The sequence below is a fragment of the Ambystoma mexicanum genome, chromosome 6q (genome assembly GCF_040938575.1).
Source record: "Ambystoma mexicanum isolate Mex_15411 chromosome 6q, UKY_AmexF1_1, whole genome shotgun sequence".
Taxonomy (NCBI): Eukaryota; Metazoa; Chordata; class Amphibia; order Caudata; family Ambystomatidae; genus Ambystoma; species Ambystoma mexicanum.
The window spans coordinates 121,292,447-121,318,662 of NC_090937.1; the positions used below are offsets into that span (position 1 = coordinate 121,292,447).

General features: G+C 46.1%; 1 protein-coding gene across 7 annotated transcripts in view; it reads right to left on the reverse strand.

Moving 5' to 3' along the window:
- Nucleotides 1-26,216, reverse strand: part of PDLIM5 (PDZ and LIM domain 5) — a 755,773-nt gene that overhangs the window by 301,894 nt on the left and 427,663 nt on the right. For 6 of the 7 annotated variants that reach the window (XM_069630553.1, XM_069630555.1, XM_069630557.1 and 3 more), the window contains exons 6-7: nucleotides 1,778-1,950; nucleotides 1,156-1,192 (exon numbers count right to left, since the gene is read on the reverse strand). In XM_069630553.1, the coding sequence (XP_069486654.1) occupies nucleotides 1,156-1,192; nucleotides 1,778-1,950 (210 nt within the window). Of the gene's footprint in view, nucleotides 1-1,155; nucleotides 1,193-1,777; nucleotides 1,951-12,171; nucleotides 12,190-26,216 lie in introns of all 7 variants that reach the window. The other variant, XM_069630556.1, reaches the window with a different exon arrangement.

Consider the following 26,216-nt stretch of genomic DNA (forward strand, 5'->3'; position numbering starts at 1 on the left):
GTATGTGAGATTCGAAGTTACGCTGGGGATGCGGGCACTTCGAAGGGACGTTGGAAGACATGATTTGTGACGGTGCTAGGGGGAGAATATTCTGGGGTGAGGCGTGCAGGATAATGAACAAGGTTCTGAGGAAAGACTGGATGTTGGATTTTGAAACCCTGATATTAGGGAATTATACTCTTTTGGATGAATTGACCAACCCGGAGAAGAAATGGTTGTTTAGAGCTGTAATTGCAGTAAAAAGGATGATATTAAGAGGGTGGAAAACTACAACCTCAATGGGTTGTTATCTGGACTAATGAACTTAAACTGTATCTAATGGACCAAATATACTCCAGACAAAGGAAGATTGATCTGTATGAGAAAATCTGGACATGGTTTGAGGATCTAGATTGTTTAAATCGGAGGGGTTACTGTGTATACTATGGAATGAAACGTCCGTATGTCATCTGAGCTTGACAATATATTGCTTTGTGTTTATTGTAAATATCTGTAAATACACAATGATGTCAAAAATAAAAAAACAGTACAGATATGACATTAAGAAAGTGAATCCTGAGAAAGATGGATTGGGTTAACACAAACGTCTAACAGCAGGACAGTGCCACACTGTCGGGACCCATGGGGACCCCCGAGGAGAAGGAGCTCTGATGACTTGAGAGCAGATCAGAATTCCACGAGTGGCTGCATGTAACCAGCAATGTGGATGCCACATGCACAGTCAGACTGATGCGAATGTCTACTGAAGATTCACTTGAAGGCATAACTAATCATCCTTGAAAAGCCTGTTGCCTTCTTATAGAAAAATTACACATATGGAATAAATTCCTGTGCAACCACAAAGGATGAGTACTTCTGTGAAATGGAGGCAGGGATGTACACAAAATCTCGGACAAATAAAGGTAAACAGCAAGATAATCGAATACCAAGACAGCAAAACACAAACAACCTCAAGCACATTACGCAATATTAATCCCTTGATGGAGGATTAAGTGTCTACTTCAATTAGCACAAAAGAATCCATTCATGAAATGATTTGAGCATATCAATTCCCAATATTAAATGCACAAAGCTGACAGTATGAAAAAAACAGCATGCCAACATACTCTGAAGTGCTCAATGCATGAAAAAACAAAACGCAGTGTGTCAACTTACTTTGTCTTTTTGGAATTTTCCTGTTCTGTTTCAGCCACTGAAAGAACCAAAATGAATATTTTTTAAATGATTAATTTCAATGCTTGTAGTAACTGAGAAGAGCAATAAAATAAAGTTGTAAACCCTATGAACCGATAAAAATATGGCAGTTTTTCACCTCGATTTATCCTAGTTTTTTTTTTTTTTATCAGCCACTTATTCTTCTCTAGAAGTGAATTTTATGAGCAAAGTAGTCCATAAAAAATCCGTGTTTAATTGGCTTTAATTAAACTGGCTTATTTTCAACACACTCCGTGTGTATTCTTTTGTTAGGTGGTGAGCACAAACCCTCCTCGGGTATTACGATTAAAGCATGCAAAGATACAAGTCGTTTTAGGCCTTCGGTCTCTCGTTAACGCGATTTTCTATTCACTTGGTAGCATTACTTAACAATGAAGTTGTAGAAAAAAAATATGGCATTTTAGTTGTTTATGGTCCCTCGCACGTTTGTCTGACGAAGTACAAGGTACTGATTAAACATTGATATCGCTTGGGTTAGGATCATTACAGACAAGTGACTGTGCCAGGAAAGAGTTACAACGGTGTACATCCAGCAACCGACGGCACTGCTTAGGTTACTCACTGTTCTCTGTTCCGGTGATTTGGGCCAGGATGCGGAAAGAGCGTGACTGTGTGGTTCCAGTTCTGGGATGCCAGTCCTCAGTTTGATCCATCAGCCGTGTTTTGCTGTCTTCCGTGTGAGTCGGTATGTGGTAGATATCGGTATAGGTATCCACAATATGTTTTCGGGGTGGGCTGTTTGAACAAAATAATACATTAACATGAATACTTGGCTTTCAAATCCCCACTAAAATCAACAGATACAACAATAAAACATGTATTTATGAATAAGTGAGCTGGGCTAGCCATTGGACGCAGACCAGCGGTTCTGCACATTTTCCCCATTGCTCAATGGGACAACATAGCACACCATAACTTGAAGTAACACTGCAGAGAAAGTGCACTAAATGAGTCCAAATGGAACCTAACTTCACGACAGTGCTGTACCACCATACTGTCAAGGCAACGGCATTGTACTCCAACACTTGGGGCACAATCACATTTAAGAATTATGGAATGACTTTCAATACATCTTTTTTTAACCCTATATGTATGCAAAGTAACGTGTGTACATTTTTGGCCCTTGTGAGTAATTAGTGGTTATGTAGGGTCTATGAAAGTAATTACGTTGAGTTTACAGTGCATTTTGGGATGATAATGAAATAATACTTAAGACTTAGTCACTATAATTTCTTAAATAAGCCCCACATTACTCAGTACATTTAAGAGTGGAAGGTTTAGAATTAATCATTGCTCTGGGCAACCCTCCAGACCACTGTTCAATGCCTTCCAATTCATGGCATAAGGGGAAAGACCATATGTAAATCAGGCTTGGTCCCACCCCAAAAGGGGCGGTCCAGCCCAAACTGCTAGATCACAGGCATCCCCAGACATGTCTAGCCTTGTTGGACCTCATCAGTGAGAAGTATCTTCGGTCTATAGGCCCAGCATACCCATCCCACTCGGGGTGATATGATACAAGTCATTTATAACGCGCCTGTACACAAGTGTTTATAGGCGCGACAAGACTAGGGAGGGAAAACAGAGGGAAGACAAACAAACCTTACTAGGCCTTGTTTCACTCAGATCGTGCAACTGTGATATGCAAAGTGCTGGGGGGAGCGAAGGGGGAAGTGCAATCAGGGCTGCATTGCTCTGAGTAGGTGCAGCCAGGGCAGCACAGCTCTGGGTAAGTGCAAGGAGGCAGGGGACTGTAGGGTTCCAGATACAGCCTATTGGTGTGCGGTAGGCCCGGAGGCAGTGCTGGGGCCACTGGCCGCGGAGTGAGAGGGGCAGGGGGAGTGTGTGTGTGTGTGTGTGTGTGTGTGTGTGTGTGAGAGTGTGAGTGAGAGTGTGTGTGAGAGAGAGAGTGAGAGAGAGAGAGAGAGAGAGAGTGAGAGAGAGAGAGAGAGAGAGAGAGAGAGAGAGAGAGAGAGAGAGAGAGAGAGAGAGAGAGAGAGAGAGAGAGAGAGAGAGAGAGAGAGAGAGAGAGAGAGAGAGAGAGAGAGAGAGAGAGAGAGAGAGAGAGAGAGAGAGAGAGAGAGAGAGAGAGAGAGAGAAATGGAAGATCTTGAGTTAGGTGGTCCGGCTCAAGTTTGAGAGGCGCAGAGAGGACATTCCAGAGGGAGGAACCTGTAAAGGAGAGAGAGATCTATCCCCCACTCTCTGCATGGTGAAGCATATGACCCTCAGATAGCTGGAGGCGGCTGGGTGAAGGGCTTGAGAAGGAAGGTGCTTAGGAAGAGAGAGTTGGCTGTAGTGCGGCCCCGGCCCCAGAAAGCCTTTTGGGCGATGCAGAGGGTTTTGAACTTGATCCTTGCAGCCACTGGGAGCCAGTGGGGAGATATTCGGGCTGTAGAGATACGGTCCCTGGGCTTGAGGCCAAGGACAAGTCTTGCAGTCCTGTTCTGGATTAGTTGCAGAGGGAGGGGAGCAGAGGAAGGCAGATTGGGGAAGAGGCTGCAGCAGTAGTCCAGCCTAGAGAGAACCAGGGCTCTGAAGAAAATGAGCTTCTGGGGGAAAGTGAGAAAAGCAAGAATACCTCAGAGGAGGTGCAGCTGGTAGTGGGCCTTCTTGGAGAGGAGAGAGTGGAGTCGAAGATGACACCAAGGTTTTTTGCCTCACAGGAAGGCGAAGGAAGAGGGCCCAAGCAGGGCGGCGAGAGAGAGAAGGAAAGCGGGAGCAGGGGTCCCAAATAGAAGGATCTCAGTATTACTGGTCATGATCATAGCAAAACACAAGAGGTGATGGCTGGAAGGTTTATAGTTAATCTCAACCTTTGGCATTGCTCTGGGCAACCCTCCACACCATTGTTCTTCGACTGCCAAGCCATTTCAGAAGAGGAAAGTCCAGCCCAAACTACTCGTAAAGCCCCAAGGATATAGTGAAAATAATGCTCTCACAGTGATTGTTGGAAGTCTTTTCACTATATCTATTGATAATCACAATATTATTGAGTCCATTTCACTGGTTATTCACAATGAATTCCTCTTCATTAGGTGGTACTGTCGACTGGGGGATAGCTCAGGGGCAACGTGTTAGTCTTGGAAGCAAGACAATGCAGAGCGTCACAGGTTTGAATCCCAGTCCCACGGCAAAAAAACATGATCTAAAAGCTTGATTTACTGGATCCAATGGTTACATAGCCTCACACACGTTTGGTTATTAAACCCATCTTCAGGAGCTTGCAACTCCTCACTACTTACTATGCTAAGATTCTTGGAATATCTTGGTACAGGGGCATTACCACACTGCCAAACCTTGCAGGATGCCCTTTTTATGTGGTTAATTTTAATTGAATATAAATATGTAAGAATGCTTTCAATATCTGAGAATTAGCAGATTGGGCATTAGTTAATCCTACATAATGCCAGAATTCCATATATGTATTTTGTCTGTCCAGTGATAACTCCAGCTCCTGAAGATGGGTTTAACAACCTGAAACGTGCAGAGCATTGTGACCAGTGGATTCATTCATTGTCACCATCACCTCATGTAAAATAAATATTAACTATAAGCGACAAGATTAAGATTTGTTTAGAAAATTAAACACTGGAACCAATAGATGAGCTTTAAAAAACAAACTAACAGGTGACCGCTAGGGGTAGAGGACTGACATGGCTGCATAAATGAGAGCTCCCACAACCATCTGTCATATGCGTGGATAAAGAGCTATACAGTTCCACCTTCGAAGTAGGTGAATTTAGAAGGGACCATGCAATCCCCTGTTAAGGGCCAACCAGTTATTGGAGATATGTTGAGTGTAGACTGATTCAAAAGAGCGGAGGCCTGCGGGTAGAGTGAAACAGGGTGAGGCCGTGGACATGATTGACAGATGCGGCCTTGCCCCCAGGCAGAAGTGCAGTCTGTAAGGCGAACTGAGTTGCGAAGGACATGTCTCAGCCAAAGTTCAGGTGTTTTTTTACAACCTATGGCTTCTTCGGCAGGCCCTTCCCTACGCAACCAAAAAGATCATGCACAGTGGTCGCTAGGAGCCCTAGTAAATTCCAAGCTAGACTATTTTAATAGTCAATTAACAGGGGCTTCTGCCAAACAAATACTCAGATTACCAAAAGCACAGAATGCCGCGGTCAGGTTAGAATTCGGGGTATAAAAAAAAATGATCTGCGCCGGTCCATTCACTGGCTGGCAATAGAGTATCGAATTAAGTTCAATATTGGATGCAAAATTTTTAACTGCATGAATAGCTTAGCTCCTAGGTATCTTGATGACAAACTAAAGCAGCATCAACCGACACAGTCCTTAAGATCAGAGGACAAGTACCTGTTGTCTGTCCCCCAACGCGATGTGTGTCTAAAGGAAATTGTAGATTTCCAGTATTCAGCCCAAAACTTTGGAATAGTTTCCCATTGGAGTTAAGAAAATTGGACTCTGATGTCATTTTGAAAAAAACTAAACATGTACCTGTTTAAATAAACCCAAGAATATAGATTAAGGATTAGGGAACAATTTTGATAACCGGATGACACAGCAATCATTTTGGTCTTATTTACAAATGTGCCTTGATACGATTTGTTTCGTTCAGTGGGCGATACAAATAACTCGATCTGTGCAGCGCAGCAGGACCGTGGTCCAGGAGCTCGGTCCGGGGGCCTGCCGAGCTAAGCAGCATAATGGCAACAGAGTTCCCTAAAAAGGGATGGAGAACGGGGTCCAGGCAGGAGTGAGAAAGACGGCTGGGTAAGTGAGAGGTTGCCCGTAGTGGCCTGGCAGAGGCTCCCTACATGTAGCTGAAACAAGATCCAGCATATGGGGACTGTGGCAGAATGCAGTGAGGAGATAATTGGTGGAGGGCGTGGTGAGTTGCTGATCGATGGGAAAGGTGAAAGCACACTGGAGAGGGACGTGGCGTCACAGTAGGCGTGAGACAGGCGGAACTGACCCAGGAGGGGGAGGGTATAATGCTAGTGCTGGAGTGGCAAGTAGGGAGTGCACATACCAGAAGTGTGTAGAATTCTCCATACATAGAGACCTAAGAAGGAAACAAGCAGCTTATAGGTGCTCCAAATGAGTGGACAAAACAGTTCCAGGATCAAGGAGTGTTGCCAGGACTGGGCTGCCCAATCATTGCCCTCCCAAAATTATAGGAATGAACCTGAAATGGCCGCAGATGGGGCACCCATGGAACATAGAGAGCAAACCAGTTTGGCAGCGAAGCAAGACACAGTTATCCTATCAGAGATAAAGGCACTGCGCAGTGACATTCAGTCCTCCATAGTGGACTTGTGAGGATGTGTAAAGTCTGGAAAATAAAGTAGGTCTCGAAAAAAACCAACTGAAAGCAGATCTTGCAGAGATGAGGATGGATGCAAGGCTCACAGAGATTGGGGCAAGAGAAGCATGGCTGCTCCTCAAGCTGGATGGTCTTGAGAATCGGGAACACAGAGTCCTAGGCGTAAGTGAGCAAGATGGAGAATCACCCCTTGAAGTGGAGAGAAAGATAGGGGAGATTGTTAAACGCTTGTTTGAGAAGAAAGGGGGTAAGGTAATGATAGAGCTGGCACACAGAGAAGGTGCACGGCAAGGGACCACGCTCAATAATAGTTTCATTCCACCAATACACAGAGAAAGCAGAGGTTCTGGGGGAAGCAAGATCCATGTCGGACATTACTTATGAAGGGGAGACGGTCTGGATTTTTGAGGACCGATCAGGCCTTACATTGTCCAGGAGAAGAGACTGCCGGCAGTTGACAAAGTGGCTGTCCAATAAGGGTATCCCATATCAACGGGCATATCCATTTTCCTTGCAGTTTGAACATGGTAATGAGGAGTACAGAATCACCGCTGCTTTGGAGGCAAAGCAAGCACTGAACCATCTCACAGACTTGGCAGCCGATCACCATCCCGCGCAGACAGAGGGAAAGGGACAGTGTCTGCCGCCGATGGGTCCTACACTGCAGAAAAAGGGAACATGTGGAAGGAAATTCATGAAGCTGAGCACTCTGTCTCCTAAAAAGGGACCTTGAATCCAAAGGCCATGTAAAGGGGAAGATATAGGAGAAATTGTCAGATGTCGGTCTTTGAGTTCACCAAAGATGGAATAAGTAATGATGGGGAGGGAGTCGAACCGTAAATGCCCTCAACTTTAAAGAGGGCGTCTCGGGGACAATGTTGTTCTGCTTTTTTTAATGAAAGGGCAGGGGAATGTTTTGTGGGGTTGTGGGGTATGGGAGTTTAGAGGTAATGGGGGAACAATGAGGTTCTTTGCAGCTAGAAGGTTGGGAGACGGTCACAGCACAGGGGTAATGAAGATGTGAGTTGCATACATGCACAGTGCAGTAGGAAGTTATGGTAGCAAATGTGGCAACAGCGTTTAAAAGGAGAGCAGCTAAGGGTAGGAACACTTAATGTTAATGGGCTGAATTCACCCACAAAGAGGTCACTGGTGGCACGTGAGTTTCAGAGGGCGGGTCTGGACATACTGTTTAGAGGAGACAAGACTAAGGGATGCGGAGGAGCGACAGCTGAGCAGAGCAATGGTGGAGAATGTGTTCTGGGCGTCTGGGGAAGTGAAAAAGGGAGGGGTCTGGCTCTTGCGCCATAAGCAATTGCCTTTACAACATGTAAAGGTGCCCAAGTGGATGGATGTGCGTCTTCTAATTGTACAGGGTACAATTGGGGGAGTGCGAATGGTATTAGCCTGTTCACAGGCTGAATCAGGGGCAGTTGGCTTTTTGTATGCAGGCCTTGGATATGGTCTTAGAGAAGTCTGGAGAGATTCTGCTGGTGGGAGTGTGTTTAGTCTATAGGCAGATGGGCCCTGGATAGGCATTCGCTGAGGGAGTCATACAAGAGATATTCTATTACTCAAGTGGATCATGGAGACAAGAGGGCTGACAGATGTGTGGCGGGCTATTCACCCACGGAAAAGGGGCTGCACTTTTGATTGTGCCCACATGAAACCTATCCTAGAATGTATTATTTGCTAATGGATCAGAGGTGTGAACTCCATGTGACCCAATGCCAAATGTAGCTGGTCGGATATCGGACCATGACCTAGTGTTTCTGGATGTTTATATGACAGGCAATAGTAGTAGAGATTCCAGGCGGAGGTGCAATGATTTAATATGGCGAGACAAAGTGTTTGCAGAACAGCTTGATCAGGGGATTCAAGAGTATTTTGAAATCAATGACATGGGTGAAGTAGACACACATACAGTTTGAGAGGCCTGTTAATAAGCAACAGCGTGTGAAATAATCAGAATGAGCAATGGTCATAAGCAGGCTGCAGAAGGACATAGCCAAACTATAGGGGGAGACTGCATGGAGGGATTTAACTAGGACGAAAGGGACCTGCCAATCCTTAGGCAATAAAGGCTGGAGTGGAGATAATTGAAGTTGGGGCAGACAGTCAGCAAACTGCAGTTCTTAAAGCAAAAACGTTATGAAAAGGGGTATAAAGCCGACACGCTCTTGGCTGCACCATCAAGGGCACAAAAGGCTAGAGGTGGGTGGAGAGGATACACAAGGATGTGGGAAAGAAATAAGATGCACTGGAAGGCAGTGTTTTTTTCTAGGTACTACGAGGAGTTCTACAAAAAGGCTGAGGGGTTATGGGAGGAGGGATAGACCAATACTTGGAGAGGATGCCCATGTCATACCTGTCTAGTAAGGAAGCATGATTTATGGATGTTCCAATCTCTATAGAAGAGGTGCAGAAGCCGATTAAAAGGCTGGCGACAGGCATGGCCGCTGGCGAAAACTGGTTCACTATAGGTTTTTATAAACGATTTGCTGGGCCTCTGCATCCGCATTTAGTTAACCTCGTTAACAATATCATGGGGATTGGGCTCACTCCTACCTCAATAGGTAGAGCATTGATATAGGTGATTCCTTAGGGAGGCAGGGACACAGCGAGATGCTGATCGCATTGGCCAATGTCTTTACTGAATGTAGATGAGAAATCTACACCAGTATCCTGGCCACGTGTCTCGAGTCGTTGATGCCCCGTTTAATACACTAAGACCAGGTGGGTTTTACTCTGGGACAACAGGGAGCGGACACTGTTGGTGAAAACATTAACTCTCATGGAATCCAATGGGCAATCTGGTACTTCTGGCCTTAGACACAGAAAATGTGTTTGACAGAGTGGATTGGGGATTCTTGTTTGCGCTTTGGGGCGGGAATTATGAGAGGGATAACGGCACTTCAGACTACTGAGAGAGACCAGACAAGGCTGCCTTTTGTCACTGTTGCTCTTTGCTCCTTCTATAGAACAACTGGCGGCAAAAAAGCAGAATGACATACGGGTGAAGGGGTTGAAGATGGGGGCAGGGAATCCAAGTTGGGGATGTACATTGATGATATTCTCCACATACAAAAACTGAAAATCTCGGTCCCAGCAGCTCTCCTTGTCAGAGGAATCAAGATTTAAGTTAAATGCAGAAAAATCAATTATCTTCCCCGATAACCGGGGAGCAGACAGATGACTTGGTGCTGTTGAATATGATAACTAAGCATGAGGGCATTAAATACTTTGGGGTGGCGGTGATGAGAACTTTATAGGAGCGTTATGAGGCAAATTACCCTCACCCCTTATACTGAGTGCTCAGTATTATGGGCTGGAGGAGTGCTCCTGATTGACTATGCCCTGAATGGGGCACTTAAATCTGATAAAAACTACTTGTTGCCGAAGGTTTTATACCTGTTCCAGATGCTCCCCATCAGAATCCCAGATGAGATGTTCACCGAGCTGAAGCACAGGACCCTACAGTTCCTCTAGCAGGGTCAGAAACAGAGTGGCACATGCCATGCTAATCATGCCGAAGAAAAATGGTGGAGTGGGGCTGCCTGACATGTATAATTACTACAGGGCGGCTCAGTTTAGGGCTATTGTTCCACACCTACGAGGAGATAAGGAAAGTAATGAAGAGAGCTGGAAAACCAGCGGTTGCAGCCAGCTACGGTTGGGGAGTGGTTATGGGTCCCGAAAAAGAATGTAGCAATGAGAATACACATGCAGAAGGGTGCTCAGCCAGTATTGGGACTTTTGGGGGAAACGAAAGGCAATTCAACACATCACTACTTGGCCTTCCCCGAGTCATCTGTGGGCCCCTCCGGTGGGGGATGACATAGTGGATCCTCCTCGCTTCCAGCGCTGGTATGAGGCATGTCTGATGAGGGTAGGAGAACCAGTGAAGGGGAGAGAGTTTCTCAATAGAGGTACTGGAGGAGGACGTACACATTGCAAAACTGTCAGCTTTCATGTATTGGCAATTGAAGGGGTTTCTCATGGCCAGTACGTGGAAGTCGAGCCTGCAAAGGGAGTTAACGGATACTGAGAATATCCCCAATACGTGTCATACAAGTAAGGGCCCGATTTTCAGTATTTATAGATCCCTTTTAAAGGCTTCAGGGGGATGGGTGAAGAGCTATGGAACAAAGTGGGAAAGGGATGTGGAAATGGAACTCTAGGGGGAGTTTTGGGAGCAGTTGTGTCTTAGTGCATATAAATCCTCAATTGCATGCCAATATAAATTGCACAGAAGTAAACAGTTATATCGACGGCAATATGACGGAGTACACCCGCACAGAATATTCCCTGCGGTGAACCCTGGATGTTGGCGAAAATGTGGGGAAAAGCCTACACATTGGCACATGTGGTGTCATGCCTGAAGTTGAGATGTTTCTGGAAAGAGGTGCTTCAATGGATCAAAGACTTAGAGGGGATCAAACAAAGTCTTGAACTTTTTGTTGGTGTTTAACTTAGATGTGGACAGAGAATGGAGGCGCCTCACGCACATGGCCCACTTGGATCTCCTGGCAGCCAGGGCTTGCATTGCTATTGGATGAAAAAGTGAGTCCCTCCCGAGTGGAAAAGTGTGGGCAGTGAAGGCGAGGGAGATATAGGACATGGACCACATTACAGGGACACTCCAGGACTTGCAACCTCCTAGGGAAATGGAATGGTTGGCATTTTTGAGGAAGTGCGTTCGGAGTGGAGATTTGGCTCCGGCTCGGGAAATAAAGATATCTGAAGGGAGTTCTTTATCAACGTCAACTCTGGTGCCGATTTTAGAATCCCGGAGTCCAGAACAACAAAATTGGGTGTGCAACGGGTTGACTAGCTTGGTGTTTGGCAAGCATTTTCATTCACATTATTACACATAGCCTAAAAGCCAAGATTAGTCGAGCCTATTGCACCCTTTAAAACGAATATAAAAATGCTAAGCCCTAAACTAAAAAAGATTTACATGGATGAGCAATTTGAATGGTTTGCTTTTTCAAACGCTAAAGGGGATTTTAAAAGGTAAATGTTTGAACACAGATAGCACTACTAATACATATAATGAAAAGATGTCGGTCCACCAATATGGGCATACGACTTTTCACTATGTCAATTACTAGCGCTTAGCGCTTAGCGCTTTGAGATGCAGCTGGGCTCCAGTGGGGCCCAACCGTTAAAACACTAACATTTTTCAAAAAGGAGGGGAAACTGCCGACTGCATTAGGTGCTGTCTTGAGGTCTGTGCTTGCCAGCATTCAGTAAACAAATATGTTCAGAGCATGTCTTTATGCTAGAGAGAAGATGGAGAAGCATGGACTTGCTAAACCAATCCCACATGCCGCCTCATTTCAATTGAGCAAAAAACATGTGATTTTTCACTTTGAAACAAAGCCCAAAAATCCCCATAGTGGGGACAAGTCACGTTCCGGCAAGAGCATACTTGTAATGACCTGATGTAAGGTTCTCACACAAACAGCACAGCGCACCCCAGGTGATACCTCTTCCTACTCACACCAGCCAGGTGTGTGGGCGCACCACTGCAAAGCATTTATTCAGACTGCCATCCCACTGTTACACAGGTGGAAAAATAACCAACTCCAGAACAAGAACTGAATAGCACTTGATGCGAGTGTACGAGAATTCATTTTGAATTATTTTGTAACAATTACCGTCTTCCTGGATTTTGCCTTTACATCGAAAGAATCACAGAGAGGAAAGCCAGCAGAGGAGATGTGAGCCCAGAGGAGGACAGGAGCAAGTGCAGATGGAAAGATAACAAAGAGGAATTAACATTTACAGCTTATAAACGAAGGAGAGATTGTGTATAACCGAAAAAGCATGTGATGCTGACCTTCAAAAGCAGTACACACTATATAGCCATATCAGGGGTTAGAAAAGCATGCCCTAAATCATGGCCACTCATTATGTAGCCCTCCAGATGTTTGGGTCTGCAACTCTCATGGTAGCCACTGAATATGGTGGTTAGGGCTAAGCGGAGCTGTAGTCCAAATATCTGGAGGGCCACATTATGTGGAACCATGGACTATATAATTTTTACTAGTAATATTGCTCTAAACAGATATTTTTGGTTCATCACGTCCGTGGTATGGTCTGCAAGCACAATACTCTATAAACCCAAGACCAAGTTTGTCGATGTATTAGACAGACTCCCTATTCATATAAACACCAGCATTCACACTACAACGGTCTTACACACATGATCAGACATGTCCCAGCCCTGTCAACTTATATTTTCCAGCCCATTAGTTAAATCTACTAACTAGTTGGTCGTTGTTGAACCATCATTCAGCTCCATCACAATGTTCTCAGGCCTAGACTAAAGGCCCAGTGATATTGAGACAGTGAATAGATGTGCGGTTATCTACCAACAAATGCCAAGGTCAGGGTTTTTCCAGACGCTGCTCCATGGGAGACGCAGAAACTGGTAGATGGCAGAGGACACGGAAATGTAACCTGCAGAGCACACACTCAAGAGGGTACGCCCTAAACACTGCAATCTTAAATCAGGGGGAACAGCGAGAATTACAGGGAGAGGGAGGGCCCAGTACTGTAGCAGCTAGAGTATTTGCATCGCCACTGGACTCATGAAACGCATAAGAGCAAGTGTGAGATGATACACATACAGTTGGTCTTCTGAAGAGGAGCCAGAGAAAGGCTTAGGCCAAGAAGGGACAACATGAGTGAGTTTAGAGCATCCAGATGACTATATCTCTGCTACGTTTATGGTCCAACACTGTAGTAAAATTAATGACTCCTGATAAATGACATCTTGGGACCCTCAGATGGCAGTGAGCTAGCGAGACACCAGATCATCTTAATGCATGTTGGTTGGCTTGTCTCAAGCATCTCTGGAATGAGCTGGGAGCCATGGGACATTCACTTTCAATCCTGTTCAGTTTATGCTCGTTGGGTGTTTCAGGAAAGAGGACACTTCAGGGATAACCCCCGATTGTGTCCTAACAGGAGGCTAATAAGCGTTAAGTTTTTTTCATTTTAGCGTCACTGTAATTCCTCGGTGTAGGAAACTTCTTAATGGCATCTAGAATTAACACCCCTTCTAGTGATAATGGAATTGTATTGGGACCATGTGCTGCGTTTGGAGCCTTTGCCGACCTGGGTACCACAGCAAGAACCTGACCCATCTTGCCAACTCTGGGTCTAAGAATTTCAAGGTAAGGTTTACTGTGTTTGGATAAAATGCTTAGAAGGCATATGGCATTGATTACTGGCTATCCCTTAAGGATTAACGGCTGTGAGCAAATGTGGCTAGAACTGAATGGGCAATGAAAGGTGGCAAAGGTTCCGTATTTGGTAGGATCAGTGGTGAGGCAACACCAGCAGATCTCCCAATCAAGTGAACGGGTCTTGTGAACAACTGCACTGAAAAATACACATTCCTCAAGTTATAACTAATGCACACAACAAAAATGCAACTGCAGCATAAGGTTAAGTCCTCACCAGAGAACGATACATTAATGGAAGGATAGGAGCAGATGATGGGGGTCACAGTGTGGCCAGAAGCATAAACTGAATTTACCGCCCTTGCAACACAGTCTCAATAGCTCCTCCGGTCACCCAGTGGTACGGAGCTTCGGCAATTTGAAGAAAATCAGAGTATGAGTGTACAAATTTGCTAGACACGAGGTTGCCATCTTTGCAGACCTAGGATATTTTGCTCAGAGTCCAACCTTCAGAATAGTGAGTGACAGGACTCGTTAACAAATGAATGGTCTCACTTATTGTAAAGATTATCGCAAAGAAATTGGAAGGACATAATGTAGTGAAGCTCACAAAAGGTGCACTAAAAGGAGTATTTGAACCAAAAAAATGCTAGCTTAATTACAGCCCATCCCCTCACATCTGAGCTGAAAAGGTAGCTCTTCTCTGAATTCCTAAATTGCTCTTTCGGAGCCCTTTTCTCACTTGCTCGAATCCTATGCACAGCTGAATTCCCAAATGTGACCTGCAAAGATTGAACCATTCCTGAATGAAGCATTTAGTGGCAAATCAATATTCACAGGTCACTCTTTGGGAGACGGCACAGCTCGCCCATTCTCCAAAGTACCCTTATGTCCCCTCCCCGCCTGCCCACTGCACTCTATAGCCTCTCTGTCTGCCCAACACAGCACTGCAAGAATTGTGAAATAGAAAATGTTCTGTTTCTTGAGCCGCAGTGGGGCATGTTCTAGAAGCATGTAGGGGATGATAGCAGCATGCCCTCCTTCATAGGACCCCAATTGTTAAGACCATTATTTCTGAAGGATAAAACATTTTGGGTGGTTCAGGTTCTTGCCCTTAAACCTAGTATCGAAAGACTGCAATTAGCTGGAACATTGAGATCAGCATCCAGCTTGGGGACGCCGACTGACAGAACTATGTTGGGAAGGAATATTATAATTGCCCTCCGAGGAACATGGTCCATATGCCCAATATATAAGGACGATTATGCTACATTCGGCATCCCAGAATGCCCCTCTAAGAAGGGTCATAAAATGAGGGGGTGCTACTTTGGATTTCTCTAAAACTGACAATTACTATAGAGTAAGTTGACCCAAAATCCCCCATCACTATAAAGCGCTTCATATTAAAGTCCTTTGGGTATTTTCTAACCTTTACAATGGGAAACCTGGTAGGGAAGGCCTGCAATTTAGGACTTTGCTCATTTTGGCTCAAACCATGGAAAAAGCTCTTGGTGAGCACTCCGTGGGGCCCAAGAGAGGTTCTTTTCAGGTCCGCGTGTGGATGTTAATGGGGAAATATTCCGCAGATCCAGCCAGGGGCATTTCCCCTATCTGCTGCTCTCAGGGGAGTAGGGAATGCAGTAGAAAAGCCAGCAGGCGCGGAGGTGGACATTTTCCTACAACACATTGTGCATGCCATTAAGGCTAGGGCAGAAGAGCACTGCCCAGCAGCGTCTACATTTAAGGCTCACCACAGGGAGCCTTTAATTGATAACTGTTTAATTGAGTTATAACAAAGGGGCTTGATTGGGAGTTTCAAAACGGGACAACATGGTTGAAGGTGGTCACGATCCCCTATTTCTACGACTCTTCCTCATGGTGAGATTCCCCAGGGGATGGCAATTAGCCTCTACAGAGACCATGGCCAGGCACTGAAGATCCATTGCAATGCCCAGCATTGGCAGTGAAGCTAGTGGTCCTGCTTTTTATAGGACTATTTTGGGTGATTTGAAAATTCTTTGAGACCCGGGAGAGCTGCTCACAGGAACAGTGCAGTTGTGGAAAAGATATTGGTGAAAATTTGCACCCCATTGATGTCTGAAAGTATCACTGATGGGGCAATTTAAATGACTCTACGCAGATACCTGTGGTTATCGATCAGAAGTGCAAACAGGGGAAAAGATCCTTAACCCAGACTATTAAAGAATGTTAAGAACACAGCAGGTCGTTGGCCGAGTACATCAAATTAGCCATCACCAATACCATGACCACAAAAGAAGGAAAAAGGACAAAGCCCAGAACAGGGCCTCACAGGGTTTAGAGGCGGCAGCCAGGCCTGTACCCTTTTCCTCACTAGTAACCTAAAAGACTAAAGAGCATACCCCCTGATATGCTGTAATATTCAAACTGCAGCACGGGAATGCTCATGTACCTGTATGGCCTACTGGGCTCTTCCAACGCCCTCACTGAAAGGCCTGACAAATCAGGGCAGGGAAAAGTGTGAGCATATGGTAAAATAGCTGAAAGTACCCTTTAGAGAGTAACTGAGGGTTACATTCCCATGTCACGTAAGGTCCCTGGGATACCGTTTAATCTTTTTAAATGTGAAAGTAGCACATGGGCCCTGGTCCTCTTGCTTAATGCTATTATGGATTCCTGGATAATTCCAGATTCTTGGAAATGACTAGGAGAGGTTTTCTACTGTTTGCAGTTCAAGGATCAGGGCCCAGACTGTTTCAGCTCCAGTAGAGGCCTATAGGGCTACGGCCAATGCAGGTGCCCACTATGCCAGCAAACTGCGCAAACCAAGTCTAGAAGCAGCTCAGAAGGTCATAAAATGCTATAAAGTTCCTCTACCATTATGGTGGTGATGGTGGACTAGGCCTGAAGATCAGAAAGGACGCGGCACTGGGGCCTGTTCCTTTGCGGGATAGCATTTGGGCTTTTGAGGGGTATACAGCCTATTGGATTGCAATAAGTGTACATTAGAGAGGTGCTACATCTCTGCCCTCGTTTAGGCACATTGGGAGCTGCATATCTCTTTTGGGGATACATTTATGGGATGATCATACTCTATTTATCCATTGGATGTCAAATTAATCAAGGACTCGTGGTCTAACTCCAGGTAATATTTGAACTTTGACAAAGAGTTTTGAAGGATAGGAACCATGCCTGAAATATGTACCTTGTAATGTTGATAGTTTTTTCATACTGCACAAAATCACCACCATTTTAGTGGGAGAGTGCCTAGATTTGCCTGAGAGTTGGCATATGGTGCACGCACCAGGTAAAATTACACCTTAGCATTCCACCTCATGACTACCGGGAAATGGGGAAGGCGTGATACCCTCGAGTGCCTTTACTCGTGTATGGTCTGTCCCAGGAATTAACAGTCATTTCCTTTTACTCTGTGAGCATTAAAGTCCTCTCAGATGGAGCTTTCTCAGTCCTCTGCGTCCTTGACACTATTATTCAACTCCATGAGTCTATGATCTGGGACTATGGCACCTCAGTTTCTGTGTGGATTTTTGCCTTTACCACTTACATCTGGAAGGTGGGGGGTAATGAAATCCTTTCCGATGTGGCCACTAGCCAGTATAGCAGGATTGCGAGGGAAGCCCTGTGTGTTGTGTGCCCCTTCTTGTAATGGACTGTTTTAGGATAATTAACAGAGTTTGTTATCGTACGTATGTTTCCTAAGGAGTAGACATTTCATCTTGTTTAGTTGTGGATCATTATTAATCTATAAATGCTAGGACTATGTGCTTCAAAGGTTTTAAGTACTGTTTGTGATGGATATTAAGTCTGACAAATAAAGAAGTGACCAACATGCTTTGAATGAAAAGTAGAGTGGCCTAGAATCGAAGTTCAGGTAAAGATTTGAAAAGTGCCTCAATGTGTCAACTACTGGCAACTGGTTGCATAATGTTCTGTAAAAGGCTATGTTTTCTTGAATGCATTTCCCTCTTGTTCCACACATTAGGAAATCCTGGCTGCAGTGGCCAGACTGCACATTTCTGTCAGCCCAACATTTAACTTGTGCCAAGAGTTTCAAAGTGAGGATGCAGAGCACTACGCACCCTAACATCCACACATGAAAAGCAAAGGTAAAAAAAACAAGAAACGGGACTGACCATGGGAGAGAACAGACAGGGCGGAATAGGAAAGCCTAATGCACCCACTGGCATTTAGGAAAGACCCAACTCAAAAACACAGGAGTTCACAGAACTCCAGAGGAACAGCCTCCCTGATGATTCACAGGTCAGACAGCTCGCTGTATTGTATTGTATTTATTTGTATAGTGCTCTGAGCCCTAAGGCAACTGGCCACATTTCTTGGTACAGGAGTTACAGTTGCAGTCATATTCATATACAACATTTGTACACTTTGCAGGTACTAGGATTATCAAGGTCATATAGTCACCATATACACATCATAAAATATTTACACAGTAGTGCTAGAATGTCGTGAGGGAATTCACAAGAGGTAAGCTGTGTGCCAGGGTCGGCGGGATTACTTTTCATTCAGCATGAGCCAGGATTTGGCTTCTTTCCGGAATTTTTTTAATGAGGGTTCTAGTCTAATGTTTGGTGGTAGTGTGTTCCAAGTTTTGGCTGCGAGGACTGGGAAGCTTTTTCCTCCTGCTTTTTGCAGTTTAAACCTAGGTATGATCAGGTAGTTGGATAGCGATGATCTGGTTTGTCTGGCTGAAGTGTTCAGGTTGAATTTGTTGCAGAGGTATGTCGTGCTTGGTTGTGTATACATTTATGTGCGAGTGTGAGGGTCTTAAGCTGAACTCTTTGATTGAGAGCCAATTAACATTGCGCCTCAAATCCGAGATGTGTTGCTTTCTCGGGAAGTTGGTGGCTGTTCTGAGTGCATTGTTTTGGTAGATTTGGAGTTTGCGCAAGTTATATTGACTGGTGCTTAAGTATAGCGCATTGCAACAGTCTAGTTTGGTTAGTACCAGTGCTCTGGCCAGGGTGATACAATTAACAGGTGTCAGGAAGGGTCTACAGCATTGATTAGCTTACATGTATAGGCAGTGGTGGATGCTATGGCATTGATTCGCCTTCCTAGTAGTCTCGATGTAAATACGTAATGTTTTGACGTCTCGAGACATTGATGTTACTGCCGTCAATGTTGAAGATGTTGAATTTGTTGTCTAGTTTGTTAATTTTAGCTTGGGTGCTTACTAGGAGAAGCTCAGTCTTGTCGTCGTTAAGGCAGAGGCCATGTTGTGCCAGCCAAGCTTGGATGATGAGATAAATGTCATGGAGTCATTGTGTGTCTATGTCGTGGTTGCCTGTGATGTGGATGAGGACTTGCGTGTCATCAGCGTAGTTGGTATATGAACTGCCTAGTTGGTCAAGTATGTCGAATAGTCGTTTTGTGAATATGTTGTAGAGTGTTGGGGAGACACAAGAGCCTTGTGGGACCCCGCAAGTGACTGTCGAAGGAGAAGCAGTGGCAGTAGGTGCAAATACTATGGTCGTTCTATTGTTCAGGGATGATTGAATCCATGCAATGGCATCATTAGAGAAGTGTGCTGCTGAAGAGAGGTGGTTACAGAGGGTTTTATGCTCAACAAGGTCAAATGCCGCTGATAGGTTTAGTAAGAGGAGGAGAACAAGGTTGCCCGAGTCTTTAATCTGTTCAATTTGGGTTACTAGATCTATGAGGGCCATCCCAGTGCCATGTCTTGGGCGTAATCCAGATTGTCGTAGTCCTAGCAGGTTGTTGTTTTCTAGGTGGCACTGGATTTGTAGGTAAGCTGCTCTGTCAATGATCTTCAGGAGAAAGGGTACCGTGGTGATTGGTCTATAGTTCGACAGCTTGTTGGGGTCCAAGGTAGGTTTCTTGAGGAGAGGCATGACCCATGCATCCTTAAGGTTAGTGGATTTGTGAAGTCCAAGACGAGACCGGTTGAAATCTTCTGCGAGCGGAACCTTCCTGAGGCCGATTCACACAGGGTTTTACTTCCCATTGAAACTGTAACCCTAAATAAAAGTTATGCAGGAATCTCTCCCACAGTTCACATACAACATTTCCTGTTGGGCTACTTTATATTTTTTCTTCAAAGGATGAGGGCAGAGCACATAAGGGGGAATTTAGGGATCCTCCATACACTGTCCCTATGGGTTACATTGCATAGCCGAGGCCTTGCACTAGCCCCAGAGATCCCCCACCTTGCTCTTACTCCTAAAGAACAGCAACCCTCCCTGCTTTATCATTAGGTCTATTATATTAAAAGGAGTAGCCGAGTGGAAGCCAATAATAATTATGTAGATCTGCACAGATGCTTCTTGTGTATTTAACAGTCCTTTTTTCTGTGTTATCAGACAAGATATTTTGTGGGGATTTGGCAATTTGATTAGATACTAGGTTCTTTAAAATTCTTCCAGTTTTAAGTAGGCATAAATTATCATGGATTCAGCTCCTACATCTGGGGGCAGTGGAGACTGGGAATTTCTGCTGGCTTAAAAACGTATGTTAAACTTAAAAATAGACTGGCCTTAATGGGTTATGTCAACATTGAGCAGCTAAAAAGTTTAAAAAAAATAAGGGTGAATAGTTGAAGATCCTTCTAGCTGCCCAAACATGCCAACATATATTGAGTGATATCCTATTAACTGCAGGGAGATGGTGCTAAGCACTGTGGATACAGGGGAGATTAGAGAGGCAGGCAACCATTCAGAGGGGAGTTAAGATATGCAGGATAAGCACGATGACCAGTGCGTCGAGACAATGAGGGGTCAGTTTATAGAGTGCACCGGTCTTCACCCAGTACATACGAGATTCCTTGGTAAACAAACATTTGTGTACTGAATATCCTGCGTAATCCATTTGCATGAGATTATTGAAGGAAGATCTTATTTAATTATTGCTGTGAGGGCCCTTTGGAATTTCATAATCAACTTGACGGGTTTAGTGGATAATTTTTTCCCACTATTTGTTAAGGGAAGCAAGTTATTTCCTGGTAGGTGAGAGGTTAATGTAGCATTAATGGCCGTGTACTAGCACAGGATTGGCCAGTAATCAGTACTTGTCATTGGGCTAGATTTTGCAGAATCCGAGATCCAGCAAAATATGTCTACACAGATCTCAGATCCGGTCTGCTTCAGCCATGGCCTGGAAGGAAAGACATGACTATCACTCAGGTGTGGGGGGTGGTGCACAAAGTAAATTGACACCATGAACACCATGTTTTTCTGGCTCCACACTCAGCCCCTCAAGAGTCGTGCAATCAAAGGGCTGACATAGGGGCCAGATGAACTGTGCTGCAGTGTACCCAGCAACCAAAGCAGGAGCGGCAAGCGAGTATCCAGACTACCCTGCAACCTCCGTTGCCGTAGCACACACTGTGTGATGTGATGTGATATGATATGGCATTTATAATGCGCCTATACACAAGTGTTTCACGGTGCGACAAGGCAAGGGAAGGGGGACAGAGGGAAGACAGGTACAACGATCTTACTAGGCCAGGTGACATTGAGATTGCACAAGTGCCGGGGAAAAGCGCGTGGGGTAGGAGGCAGTGAAGTACATGGGATCAACAGTAAAAATAAATATAATAAATAAAAACAATAAGTAAAAGGTGCGGCCAGCTGGTGGCAAGTGCAAGGGTAAGTGCAGCCATCCGGTGTCAACTACTGGTAGGGGGCTGTAGGGATACAGAAAACAGTCCCCAAGTGTGGAGGTTGTCAGGGAGGCAGTGCAGGTGTGCAAATGGTGGGGCAGGGGAAACTGGGCCCGAGATCAGAGGGTAGCCAGGTGACCAGTGCAGTTTCAACCAGGAGTACAGCAGGGTAGAGGAGAAAGCAGGGCAAAGCATAAGCAAAGAGGAAGGTTTTTAGGTGTTTCCGGAACCGAGATGGTTCTCCTCAAGTTTCAGGGAGGCTGTTCCAGAGGGAGGCCCCAGTCGAAGACAGAGCTCTACCACCAACTTGTTGCTTGGAGAAGCGACTGACCTTGAGGAAGTTGGAGGCGGATGAGGGAAGAGCTTGAGAAGGAAGATATTTAGGCAGAGAGAGTTGAAGGTATTGAGGCCACAGGCCACAGAAGTCCTTGTGGACAGAGCAGAGAGTTTTGAACTTAATCCTCGCAGCCACTGAGAGCCAGTGCAGAGATTTCAGTCCTGGAGAAATATGATCCCTGGGTTTGAGGCCAAGGACAAGTCTTGCAGTCCTGTTCTGAGTTGTTGCAGGGCAGAGTGGTGTACTTTGCCAGCCTTTGCAGTGCAACAACACACGGCTGTGCTTTAACGAGGGTGTCTCAGTCCCTAAGCACAAAGTTGCAGGCATGGTCTCTGCGCACTAATAGTTAGAGGTCACAGAGCAGATTAGATCACCAAGCGCTCATTCAGCTTCCCTCTGAGAGACATAGACTCCCTTGTTAGTGCGTGCAGGACATCAGAGGCCTCTGATTCACTCCAAGAATCAGAGGGCTTGATTTGCAGAGCATTTCTCAAGTGTGACAATGAGAGGTGCATGGAGAGGGGGGGAGTGCAAGGGAGAGGATAGAAGGAAGTGCAAATCAGGGAAGCATGCCTTGGAGTAAGTGCGTGGCTCTGAGTAAGTGCAAAGAGGCAGGGGGGCTGTAGGGCTTACAATTACAGCCACTAAGGGTGCGGTAGGCCAGGAAGCAGTGCCAGAAAGACTGGTCATGGAGGAGCCTGATACCCAGTGATACTCTGAGGGTACCAAGCAACCCGTCGGGCAGCAGAGAGGTACGTTAGGAAGGAAGCGAGAGAGAGGAGGAAGAGGAGAAAAGTAAGGTCTTGAGCTGTTTCCGGAACTTCAGGTGGTCCGACTCCAGTCTGAGGGGGGGCAGGGAGGCCGTTCCAGAGGGAGGCACCTGCAGAGGAGAGAGATCTACCCCCCACTCTCTGCCTGGAGAAGCGGCTGAGCCTCAGAGAATTGGAGGTTTCTGAGCGAAGGGCTATAGAAGGAAGATACTCTGGAAGAGAGAGTGCGGACCCCAGCCCCAGAAAGCCTTATGGACAATGCAGAGGGTCTTGAATTTGATCTGTGCAGCCACCTGGAGCCAGTTGAGAGATTTCAGGGCTGGGGAGATATGGTCCCTGGGCTTGAGGCCAAGGACAATTCTTGCAGTCCTGTTCTGGATTAGTTGCAGAGGGCGGAGAGTAGATGAAGGCAGATTGAGAAAGAGGCTGTTGCAGTAGTCCAGCCTAGATCGAACCAGGGCTCTGGAGACAGTGAGCTTCTGCGGGAAGTGAGAAAAGGTAGAATACCTCTGAGGAGGTGCAGCTGGAAGTAGGCCTTTTTGGCAAGGTCCGTGATGTGAGGAAAGAGTGGAGTCGAAGATGACACCAAGGTTTTTTGCCTCACAGGAAGGCAAGGGTAGAAAGCCCAAGGAGGGTGGCCGGAGTGAGAGAGAGAAAGCAGGGGCATGGGTCCCAATGTGAAGGATCTCCATCTTACTAGCATCAAGGCAGAGATCGATGCATCAAGGCAGAGATCGATGGAGGTGCACCAAACCTGAATCGCGGATACAGTCATGAATGAGGCTGAGGGAAGCCTGAAAGAGTGCAGTGTCACCCGCATAACACTGAATGTTAGAGGAGAAGGAGTGATCAACTGGGCCAAAGGGGCCAGACAGACATTGAAGAGCCAGGGTGAAAGGATAGATCCCTGGGGTACACCACATGTGGAGAGAGGTGGTGGAGAGCAAGGCACCAAGTTGGACCTGAGTGGGTCGGTGCAGGAGGAAGGAGGTCAGTCACGCTAGTGCCTGATCCGTGATGCCCAGGTTCTTGCAGAGTCGATTGATCAGGGTGGCATGATTGACCGTGTCGAAAGCAGAGGAAAGGTGAAGGAGGATGAGGACGGAGGGAGAGCTGGAGTCTAAATTAAAGAGAAAATCATAACGGGTGTTCAGAAGAGAAGAAGTTTCCATGCCTCTGGCTACTCTGAAGCCAGACTGATTGTCATGGAGACAACTAACAGATTCAGTGTGGAGAGTAAGCTGGGAGATGGTCAGCTTTTCCAGTTGTTTGCCCAGCAAAGGAGTGATAGAAATCGGGCAATCGTTTGCTGGACAGGTAGGATCGGCTGAAGACTTTTTTTAGGAGGGGGTGCACAACACAAGTGAGTGCTTAAGGGGAGAGGGAAAAGATCCAGTGGTGAAAGAGTGATCGGCCACGGCTGGAGCAAGGATGGCAATGTGGTCCTTGATGGTTCTGGAAGAGCAGGGGATCACCTGTTTGGATGACACTTTCATAGATCAGACTGGTCTTCAAACATCATCAGGTGTTGTCAGAGAGGAGGAGTAAAAAGGAAGAGGAGAGGGAGAGGCAGCCAAAAGGGGGCCTGGGAGAGGGAGAGGATGAGGAGAGTGAGGGCAGGATTTCCTGTTTTTTTGGTGAACAGAGGACCTGGGAGGGAACAGGAGAGGTGGAGACTACAGTAGGATTGGCCAGCTCCTTTCAGATTTTAAAGAGGTTGGCTGTGTTAGAGGCCACAGAGACGTGGGCTTGGATATGGACCCTCTTCTTGGAGAGGACAGTATCTGTATTGCCTTTGGAGTAGGCGGCAGGACAGTTTGTCAGAGGATGCGCCCGAAGCCCTCCACTTCCTCTCAGACACGATGCACTTGTGTTTCAGGTCGGCGAGGTCCGAGTCCTACCACAAGTTGCACTTGGAGATAGGTTTCTGAGGGATTCTCAGGACAGGGCCAAGGATGTCCAGAGTGTTGGAGATATTAAGATGCAGGTTAGAGAGCGCTATGTCTGGGTGGGAGTCAGCTGCACGAGTAGGAGGAGCAGAGAAGGTAGAGGCAAAAGCATTCACTGACACTCGCTTCAGGGGCCGAATGACACAAGGAATGTGGGCTGTGCTGAGGTAGGCTTTGCCTGCAGGACAAGAAGTTTCAGGTGGGGAGGGAGCAGAAAGTGGTCAGTCCAAGAGAGAAGTGGTGAGAGGGTTAGAGTGGGGGTATGTCTGAGGAGATGAGAACATCCAAGGAGTGTCAGGCAGAGTGTGTCGGAACAAAGGGTAGAATGGAAAGGGAGAGAGTCACAAAGGTTGTGGAAGAGCCCAGAGGAGGGATTAAAGGCCTGCAGGTGGATGTTGAGTTCTCCGAGGAGAAGTTTAGGAGGCAAGGAGAGGTCAGCCCATTCTGAGAGGAAGAGGGCGACCTGGCCAGGTGGTCTGTAGATAGAGGCCACAGTCAGAGAGGCCAGGAGAAATGGAGAGCCTGCAGACCAAGCATTCAATGGAGGAGTAGGCCTGCATAGGAATGACAGACGCAGGGACCCACTCCAGAAAGATCAGGGCCACTCCACCTCCGGGCAGGTTGGTTCTGGGCTTGGAGAGGATCTTGTAGCCCTCAGAGAGGAGTGTGTCAAAACTTGTGACAGAGTTGGCCATGAACCATGTTCTGGTGAGAGCAAGGACATCCAGGTCAAGGTCTTAGAGGAGGTTGCAGATGTCAGAGGAGTGTTTGACAGCAGGGCTAGACTTTAGTGTAGCGATGTGGAGAAGGTTGCCACATTTGAAAAACGTCCGAAGTGGGGTACAGGAGTGAGGTACACACAGCAGAAGCGGCAGAGGGGCCCGAAAGTGGGCAGAGGCAGTAGAGTGAGGTGGCATGTGGCCAGGGAGGAGGAGGTAGGTGCCAGAGAGGCGGCAGAGGAAGGAGCTGGCAGCGGAGCCAGGGAAGTGTTAGGAGTAGCAGAAGAAGGGAGAAGTTGATAAGATGCGGGAGACACCTATCGAAAAGGAGACGATTGGGCCGAGTGCCCTGTGACAGGACGGTACCATTTAGATAGACATTGAAAATGGATTTGGAGGAATGGAAGGAGGCCATGAGGACCGCCCACCGGGTGCCACCATTAATGGGAGAGTTGGAGAAAAGGGAGAGAACAGAGACCGTATGAGGAATTTATAGGTCCGGAGAGGGAACAACAGAGGATGTTGGTGAGAGTCTGTCTCACCTGCAGAACAGAGGCAAATATGCATCTGCTGTCCTCTCAGCACACTAGGTGCAGAACTTTCACTAAATGGGCTTCACCTGTTACATTGGTGTCCTTTGATGAAGCAGAGATTGATTTGGAAAGCCTGGGAAATTGTGTTTTTCAGATGTTTGTTATTAGCGGTGCCTATTCTAATATGTAAATGTTTAAGTAATTTGATTTGTGATTAACCTTTTTGACTAAAATCTCGCAAACAGCTCTAGTTACCCGCCGATTCTCTTACTAGGCAATGAAAGCGAGCAATAATAAAACTCCTTTTCTAAAGCTTTGTTTACAGATATATCTGCTAGTTTTGTTATGCAAAAAAGAAAGTAATTTAATATCAATATTCAAACTTTCTTAGCACAATGCATAACAAACTGGAAGTTTGGTGTAAGGATCTCAGATCCACTTCTTTACCAAAGTGGGTGCTCCCTGGCACATAATTCAGTCTGACTGGGCATTGCCTGCAAACACCAGGGTGTGCCAAAAAGGGACTCGTGCCGATGTGCCGCAGCGGCCGGCGCTGAAATTGCTG